Below are 8871 nucleotides of genomic sequence, written 5' to 3'. Positions count from 1 at the left end.
AAAGGTTGCGCCTTTCTGGCGTGCAAAGTCCACACTTTTCCTTAAGGGGCGGTGGCCGGTGGCCGGTGGGCGGAGGACACAGGCCAAGGAAAACATGCTCGCGGGGGGGACTCACGGGGCGGGGGCGACAGGGCCAGGGCCCCTTTGTTCCCCCTTGAACCCCCCCCCCCCCCCCCACCCTCCAAGCCGCGCCTGCGACGCCTTGAGCGTCTCCACCTCAACCTCGGCCGCGCGGAGCTTGGCGTCGACCGTGTCGAGGGACGGGAGGGAGGGGTCGTTCGCGCCGGAGGAGGAGGGGGCGATGCCCGCCTCGACGAGCTGCTCCTCTACGGAGCGCAGGATCCTCTGCAGGTCGTCGCACTCGCGCACCTGCGCGCGCGTCAGCCGCAGGGCGTGGACGTGAAGCGCGTGGGAAAGCGGCACGGCGGCGTGGCGGGGCTGGCGCTCGCCTCGTCGACGAAGCTGCGCTTGAAGAAGGACTGGCCCGCGTTGAGCTGTGCGGGGAGGGGGGAGGGACATGCTCGCGATCAGGCGACGCAGATGCAGTGGCCTCTTTGTGAGCTGTGTACGGGAGCGCGCGCGAGAGCCGCACGCACGTCGCGGAGCTGCATCATGCCGAGCTCGCCGAGCTTGGAGACGACGGCGTGCGCTGCGCCGTTCTGCACCACCAGCTGGACCAGCGACATCTTCTTAGAGCGCCATAGGTCACCCATGACAGCAGCACAAAGCTGTGGCACAGCTGGAGAGAGGCGATTCGGGCACTGCGAATTCTTCTTTACGGCGCCAGACTCGCCGGCGCGCGACACGTTTCCGTTGGCGGGACTGTCCTGGTCGAGAGTGTGTGCCGCTGAGGCGGGACCACTCGGGGACAGTGCTGACGGGACGCGGCTCGAAGGGCGTGGCTCCGCAGCGCGGCTGGCACTCGTCGCAGAGGCCTCACCTTCGAAAAGTCGGGCATGGCTCTACCCGCAACTTTCTCGCTAACACGCGCACACCGCCGAGCCTGCGGCGGGCGCGCTGCGGCCGCACGTCTACTTCGTCATAGTGCCACGACGTGCGGCCTAGATTTAGCCCACGCGCCTCAACTTGCATACGCTCATACATTGGACTGTCATCGCCTGTGAGTGCGAGAAGGGCTAGCCGTAGGCGGCTAGCCCATGAGGAGCGCGTCCATAGACACCTCACTTAGACCCCACACACGGTCTCGTCCGTGCCTCGCAGGCCGGTGAGATTGCTAGAGGTGGAGCAAACTGCTCTAGCCTCACACATCACTTCCTTGTCTGCACGTCTCGCGCGCGCGTGAACAGGGCTCCAGGCCCCAAATGACGTGTGAGTGTTAGAGTTGTTTGGTATTGAAAATCTCTCTCAACTAACTAACCCGAGACGCGCCTGGTATGCTATTCGCAGTTGCACTGCAGGGTTCGCTGCCGGCGGACGCGATGTGGTGACTAGTGCGTCGTCTTGAGGAACTCCCTCAAAGATCGACGCCGCCCGCCCGCCCGACCGAGATCGCACCCGAGATCACCCGAGATCACCGGAGATCACCCGAGGCCTCGTTGTCGCGGCGACGGCGATCTCGACAGGGCCCTGGCGTGGTTGGGCGTTGTGCCGGGAGGGGGCACGTCGCGATGGCGGGGGTAAGCGGGGCAGAAGCATGTCACTGCCACGCCAGTGAGCCGCGGGTAGTGGTAGGATGAAGCTCTTCGCCCGCGCGACGCAACGACGCGCCCCCTCCCTCCTTCTCCCCCTCCTCCCCCTCCGCCACCGCCTTCATCGCGAGCGCCTCCGCCATGAGCACGTTTGCCTTTGCGAGCGCCCTCTGCCGTTCGCGAGGGGGGCACGGAGCGGGGCTGAGCGCGCGCTCTCGCCCGCTTCACGCACGCCCCCAAGCCCCCCCCTTCCGGTTACATCAACAGCCACTAACTAGCGCGCGGACCTCTGCGGCTTCCATCGTCGGCAGGGCGCCTCCATAAGCTTGATACGCAAAACAATCGATGTCTCTCCCCAGCGCCTCGGCGTGCTCCTGCACACAAGGCCGCGCGTGATATCGGGAGAGGCCAGCGCGCTGCCGCCGCCGCCGCGGCTCCGCGTGCTGCGCGCGCGCACCTCCATCGCCTTTGCGCCCTCCTCGTCCACCTTCCAACCGCGCAGCAGGCACAGCTGCGCGCGGACGAGCGCGTCGATCGTGGCCATATCCTCCCTCATCTTTTCCGTCTGAGCAGGTTCCCCGCAGCGAATCTCCTCCAAAGTGGCGAACTGCTCCAGCGACTTTTTCCGCTCCTTCCTCTGCTTCTCGGCGAGGTGCCTACTCGAGCCGAGCACCGCAGGTCAAGGGGAGAGCCGCGGGCCACCCAGGGCCGCTGCGCTGGCCGCTGCCGGATCTGCGTGACGAGGTGGTAAAACTCGGCGTCCGAGAACACCTTCAGCTCCCTGAGCGCGAACCGCATGAACTCGACCTTGGTGAAGGTCTCGCGATCGCCGTCAGTGATCTCCGCGAAGTGCGCCTGTGCACCGGGGCGTCCGCGGGGAGGTGGTCGGGCATCGCGACGAGGGCCATGGCCGGGCCTCTGCTGGGCCGCACCGCCATCCTGGCGCCACCATCTAGCGGCGGCAGGTACAGCAGGCTGAATGCGGAGATGCCCATCGCATCGTTGCCCTGCGACAGCGGGGCATCGGGCATTGGGGGTGGAAGGGACACGGGACTCGCTCCCGCGACCCTCGAGGTCCTCCCCTCGTCACCTCGGGGTCCATAATGTCCACCAGCAGCAGCAACATATTGTCGCGCTTGCCGACGTCGAGATGCTGCTTGCCCTGCGGAAGCGGCGGCACCTTCTTGGGCTTCTGGCCATTCCTCGCCATCCTGATCGCCGCCCCAAAGCCGGCCCGCTCCACACCGCCCGCCTTGCACATGTCGCTCTTCAGTAGCTCCTCGAACTCTGCCTCGCTGAGCAGCTTCAGCAGCGCCCGCTCCATGGCGGCGGGGTCAACCACGACCTCGTGATGAGGGGTGTGCCCCTCCACCACCTCCTTGAGCTCGCGGGGCGGCTTCATCGCCGCCGTCAGGGCCACCTCCGCTGCCCTACTAAGCCCACGACGAGCCTTTGCTTGCTTCAAGGCCGCCCTCACCTGCTTGCGCGTGTGCTTGCACTGAATCGACTCCAGAAACTGCTGGAACTCATCGAGCGAGAGGGAGCCAGACTGGTTCAAATCAAGCGTCTCGAACAGCGCCTCCAACTGCGGGGCGTAGAGGTGGGGGGCTGTGCGGCGGGGGTGCTGCGTGCTGCCTCGCGGCGCGTCCACGCCTGCTCTCGGTGTGGAGAGTCGGACACGTCCTCCAGCTGCTTCTCACGCTTGGCTGCCTTGTTGGCGGCCTTGGCGGCCTTTGCTTCTGCGGCATCTGCTGCGGCCGCGGCGGGCTTGACGTAGCCGTCGCTCCTGGGCTTCTGCAGCTTAGGCGCCTCGGCCTTAGGCGTTGCGTTGGCCGACGAAGGCTTCTTGGCCAACGATGGCCTCTTGCCGGGTGGATAGATTGATGGATGAATAAATGAATGGATGAGTGAAGGAGCCGCAGACATGGGCAAAGGGCGGTGGACGTGCGACTAGGGTCGGTCGCAAGCCCGCGATCGTGGAATTCATTCCCGGGAATGACCGCGCAAGCGTAAGCTGTGTGTACTTGTTACGTGAAAACCCGCTGGGACCTGGACGCCAGCACACTCGGCTAGATAGCTGTGTGTGTTGGGCCCGCTCCTTACTCTGGCCACTATCCACCCACCGGCCGTGGGGGTCACTCGCACGTGACTCAGAGGCCGCACATGAGACCCACAATATCCTTATCACAGATCGTTATTTTCCCTCTAGCCCGATGCCGATCAGGGATCAGCGATCATCCGGCCCGCTGTGCGCTCCTTAGCTCCCACCCGGCCCTGGGTTGCCAACTGCACTCCAAGTGCTCCAAGATGCATTACCAAGGAGAAAGGGGAGTGGACAGTTTGGGACGGCGACAGAACGAGTAAGGTAAGGTAAGGTAGACTTCTCCACACACACGAGGTGGTGGGGCACGGGGGGGCGACCCTCGCGTCTCCACGTCTAACGACAGGAGCCCCACGGCATTTAAAGTGCAAGGCGTCCCGGTGCGCGTGGGTGAGCGGTGTGTGTGTGTGTGTGTGTGTGTGTGTGTGTGTGTGTGTGTGTGTGTGTGTGTGTGTGTGTGTGTGTGTGTGTGTGTGTGTGTGTGTGTGTGTGTGTGTGTGTGTGTGTGTGTGTGTGTGTGTGTGTGTGTGTGTGTGTGTGTCACGTCACTGCATCCTCTGCCGGTTCCTCCCGTCGCCTCTTCTTTGTTCGAATGTTTTTCAATCCATCCAGAACACGAGTATGTTGTTGTTCAGTCCTGGCTCAACAACGTTTTTTATTGTTTGAGCTATGACTACCGCGCAGAGGTACCGCCATCGCAGATATTTTTCTTTTTATTGCACGCGAGCTATCGTCACCCTCTCGAGCGCCCGAACGTAGTCCGCCAGCACGGGGCCAACCATCCTGCGGCGAGGAGACGGGTGAGAGTGTGTGGCGGCAGCCGTGACTGTGCGCTGTGCTGGCTGCTGACGGCCGCGCGCCGGTTCGTGACCGCAGTCGGCATGTAGCCGGCGAGGTCGGTCTGGCTGACGAGGGTGAGGTCGGTGCCGCCGCCGGCGGCAGGCGCGAGGACATACGCCCACTCCTCGACGACGCCGCGGACGGCCGTGGGCGCGAGCGAGGCGGCGGCGGTCGGGCAGGACCGAGCCGCTTGAAGCACCGTGCCGTCGGGCAGCCGCTTCCACGCGGTGACGTCGACAAAGTCGCGGTGCCGAAACGGGAAGCCCGTCTTGGCCACCGTGTGGCAGAGCGCGGCGCCGGCGTCTCTCCCGTCCTCCAACACCGCGAGCGTGCGGAGGCAGAGGGTGGTGGGGTCGAGCTTCCCGATCAGCTCCGGCTCGAGGAGCGTGGAGAGGAGCGCGTCCGGGCCGCACTCGAGGTGCGCCGTGAGCCGGAATCGGCGGTTCCGGGCACCGGACTCGCCGTCGTACTCAAAGCCGACGCCGTCGCGCGCGCCCTGAACCACCCAGCCGGCGGTCGCGACGCCCAGCAGGGGGCGTGCCGCGAGCGCGTCCGAAAATATCTCGTCGAGCGCCGCCCGCCACGGAACCGGTCGTGGCGCGTCGCCGCGGTAGTGGGCATCGCAAAAGGTGACCTCATCCGGGACGCTGGCGGCCGGGACGTGCTCGCGGCACTGCGCCGCGAGAAGGTCGTAGCCGTCGCGCACGTAGTCCATGCCGCGGCGCAGCTTGGCCGGGCAGCTTGGCGGCCGGGGCGTTGCCCCAGGTGTATTCTTTTTTTGCTGAATTTGCCAGCATGATGAAATTCTGGAAAAACCTGACCGGCCCCTGCCCCTACCTACCTACCTACCTACCTACCTACCCTACTTATGGGAAACTAAAAAAGAAATCACTGGGGGTGAAGGTGATTGATTGATTGATGGGAAGGCGAAACACAGTCTTCCGACCAACGACTGGGACACCAACGGCAACGCGGTATGGGTGGACGCTAGACGAGCGATGACGGTCACACAGGAGCGACACACAGAACCACAAGACAAGACACTCAGCCAAACTGACTGCCACACATCCTGAAGAGAGAGAAGGCCCCCCCGACCGCGTCGAACTCATCGGCGCGGGCTCTCTCGGCTACGGGACCGGCCCCAGCTTCGGCTGAGGGCTAACAAGCTGCCGAGCCCAAATCACTGTGAGAGTCGTGATTTCTTGTTGGTCTTTAAAAATCTCTCTCTCTCTCTCACATCCTGAGCGAACTTCCCTAGTCACCCGCGGCCGGACTCCATCCGGCACGCGTCGCTGGGCGCTCAGAGCCGCGTCCCCTGCTCGCCACCCCGACGCCCAAGGCGCCCGAATCGAACGACAGGCGGCACGCGAAGACTGGTTGCAATCCCGCCGACCGCGAGGCCGCGGGATGATGCGTGCGTGGTCTTGGAGCGGGTCTCGGAAGCTCCCCTCTCGGGCTAGGAGCCAGCCCCTCTCCCTTGCCCTCGGAACACTGTGTCCGAGTCGAGGCGTGTGCTTGCCGGTCGACGGCCGCGCGCGGTTGGCATTGTGACGAAGGTTGCGCGCGGCCGCGGCGCGCCCGCCATGGCTTGGCGCGGCGCGCCTACCAGCGGCAATTGTCGAGGCACGGGAACGCTTACCCGGGGTCATCCTCTGAGCCTGGTGGGGTACTCTCCTGCAACCAGGTGTATTCTTTTTTTGCTTGGGCGGACCTGATGCTGAAATTCTGCAAAAACCTGGCCGGCCCCTGCGGTGCCCCTACCTACCTACCTACCTTACTTATGGGAAACTAAAAAAGAAATCACTCGATGGGTGAAGCTGGGGTACTATACCAACTAGAGTGATGGTTGGTGGTACTCTCCTGTGCAACCACAGTCCTTCTTGTGACATGGCAGGCCACTCTCAAGCCCTACAAGCATCAGATCACCCATTTGGGGAGGGTTGACATCGTGATTTCCGCGGAAAATTTCTTTTTTGAAAATTCCAGCTTGAAGAGAGGGGAAATCCCGACGGGAGGGCCCAGACCTACCCTACCTACCCCGGCATCAGGTCCGCCCAAGCAAAAAAAGAATACACCTGCTGCAACCACAGTCCTTCCTGTGGCATGGCAGGCCACTCTCAAGGCCATACAAGCACCAGATCACCCACTTGGGGAGGGTTGACCTGCAGGGGTTGACATCGTGATTTCGCCGGAAAAAATAGCTGTGAAAGGGGAAAACCCGACGGGAGGGCCCAGACCTACCCTACCTACCCCGTCATGCTGGCCGCCCCAAGCAAAAAAAGAATTCACCTGCGAGCGCTCAAGCGCGAGCGCTCAAGGAGGAGTAGCGCCGTGGGGAGGTCGAGGAGGCGAACGGGTGGCGGCGCGTCTGGCGAGGGAGGACCTGTTGCATCAGGGGGGGGGGGGGGGGGCTAAAGTGAGGAGGGGGCTAAAGTGGCCGCACTGGATATTTCTTTTTTGAAGGTGTGGATAGGGTGACCTCCGGCGCGTGGTTGGTCGGCTGTGACCGACTGGGGCGCTGGCGGCGGTTCGCGCCGGTAGAGCCTGCCCGCGATGCCACGCTCGTTCGCGGCCTGGAACGAGAAGCGGCGCCCGATCGCTCGCTGTGCGACATCTCCTCACGCCCAGCCACCCGAAGGGTTCTCGCACACACAGCCCACAAGCCCGCGGATTCAGGGCCTCAACATCGACGAGCTGGTGTCGCAGCTGACAGAGGATGAGCTGGAGCTCGCGCCCTCGGCGGCCTCGCTCCAGCCAGCGCTGCTGCCGGGCGCAGAGGCAGAGTGGAGTCTGCCGCCCGACACGGCGCTCATTCATCCCGTCGCCGCTGGGCAGCCGGAGGCGATGGTGACGGACGCGCTGCCGCTCGCGGCGGGCCAAATGGGGCCCGGCACCTGCGCCATCGCGATGCACCCGGCGGCGCATGTCCCTGCGCACCTCCACGCGCCTGTCGGAGGGCCGAGCCGAGTGGAGGGCAGCGCGGCGCACCTCGCCCGGGCGACCTTCGCGGCGGCGGGGCCGAGCAGCGACGAGGGCACCACCGAGCCTCCCCTCGTGTGGTCAGCCTGCCGCTGCCCTATCTCAGCCGACTGTAACGGCGTCGCTACTCTGCCGAGAGAGATGAGACGAGATGGGACGAGATGGGCCCTAACCCTAACCCTAACCCAACTGCAGGCGTGCCTATCGTGCCAGGCCCGGCGGGGATCGCGTCGGTGTCTGGGTACGCAGTTGCAGTCCGGCTGCACTCGCCGCTGCTCTACTGGGCCGAGCGATCGCGCTGGATGTGGCACAAGAAGTGGTGCCGCCGCGAGATCACCGCCTCGCCATGACTCACCGACGAGTCCTAAAACAGCTCCATTCGTCCCTCAACAGGTGCCTGCCGCGCATCACCGTCCTCGTCACCGAGCCTCCGCCTCCCGCCGGCCACCCCGCCCTCTCGGCGTGCGGCGTCTCGCTCGTCGCTCTCATCTCGTGCGGGACCCTCCGGCCGGGCGAGAGGTAGCCGAGAGATGGCCGAGAGATGGCCGAGAGATGGCCGAGAGATGGCCGAGAGGTGGCCGAGAGATAGCCGAGAGATAGCCGAGAGGTAGCCGAGAGGTAGCCGAGATATAGCCGAGATATAGCCGAGATATAGCCGAGATATAGCCGAGATATAGCCCCCTCGTGCGGTACCCACCGAGAGGTAGCCGAGATATAGCCGAGATGTAGCCCCCTCGGCGACGTAGTGGCTTGCACAGCCAGCAGGAAGGAGACTCACGTAGGCGCGGCGGAGCTTGGAGACCAGGGGCTGTCTCTTCTAGGAACCTTCTAGGAACCTTCTAGGAACCTTCTAGGCGCGGCGGAGCTCGGGGACCAGGGGCTGCACGGCGAGTGCTCGCAGCGGCTCCACATGTCCGGCGTTGAGCTCGAGGCGCGAGATCGCTTGAGATTGGCCGAGAGGACGCCGAGGCCGGAGGTCGACTTCGAGGGGCTTTCTCTCCGCACCTCCCCGCACCTCCCCGCACCTCTCCGCACCTCCCCACACCTCCCCGCACCTCCCCACACCTCCCCGCACCTCCCCACACCTCCCCACACCTCCCCACACCTCCCCACATCTCCCCACACCTCCCCACATCTCCCCGCATCTCCCCACATCTCCCCGCTGCTCGACAGGCGACCTTCTCCTCGCTGCAGCTGCTGCACACCTCCTTCAACTGCGGCAACCGCCCCTTCCACCTCGTCATCACCGTGGCTGCCCAGGGCCCGCAGGGCCTGCAGGCAGAGCAGACAAAAGACCCTCCA

The 8871-nt window shown here is 64.6% G+C and overlaps 3 protein-coding genes across 3 annotated transcripts in view; all 3 read right to left on the bottom strand.

Annotated features, from left to right (window-relative positions):
- ATPVa (vacuolar H+-ATPase V0 sector, subunits a) overlaps window positions 1–713 on the bottom strand; it is a gene marked incomplete at both ends in the record, with an annotated part of 5061 nt that extends 4348 nt beyond the window's left edge. Inside the window, 3 exons of the mRNA XM_005775592.1 lie at window positions 217–369; window positions 459–494; window positions 597–713. Coding sequence (XP_005775649.1) covers window positions 217–369; window positions 459–494; window positions 597–713 — 306 coding nt within the window. The remainder of the gene's footprint in view (window positions 1–216; window positions 370–458; window positions 495–596) is intronic.
- A 1196-nt stretch (window positions 714–1909) lies between these two features.
- Window positions 1910–3636, bottom strand: EMIHUDRAFT_195547 (hypothetical protein; the record flags this gene model as incomplete). The annotated part of the gene is made up of 7 exons (XM_005775398.1): window positions 1910–2023; window positions 2107–2280; window positions 2352–2504; window positions 2582–2656; window positions 2740–3234; window positions 3330–3494; window positions 3574–3636. The coding sequence occupies 7 exons, from the start codon at window positions 3634–3636 to the stop codon at window positions 1910–1912; spliced, it is 1239 nt and encodes a 412-aa protein (XP_005775455.1).
- An 827-nt stretch (window positions 3637–4463) lies between these two features.
- Window positions 4464–5305, bottom strand: EMIHUDRAFT_195546 (hypothetical protein; the record flags this gene model as incomplete). The annotated part of the gene is made up of 2 exons (XM_005775397.1): window positions 4464–4533; window positions 4578–5305. 2 exons carry the CDS (start codon window positions 5303–5305, stop codon window positions 4464–4466), a joined length of 798 nt encoding a protein of 265 aa, XP_005775454.1.
- Window positions 5306–8871: the final 3566 nt, after the last annotated feature.

Source organism: Emiliania huxleyi (genome assembly GCF_000372725.1).
Source record: "Emiliania huxleyi CCMP1516 unplaced genomic scaffold EMIHUscaffold_3, whole genome shotgun sequence".
Lineage (NCBI taxonomy): Eukaryota > Haptophyta > Isochrysidales > Noelaerhabdaceae > Emiliania > Emiliania huxleyi.
Note: the sequence above shows the minus strand (reverse complement) of the source record. Positions and strands in the feature narration are given on the sequence as shown.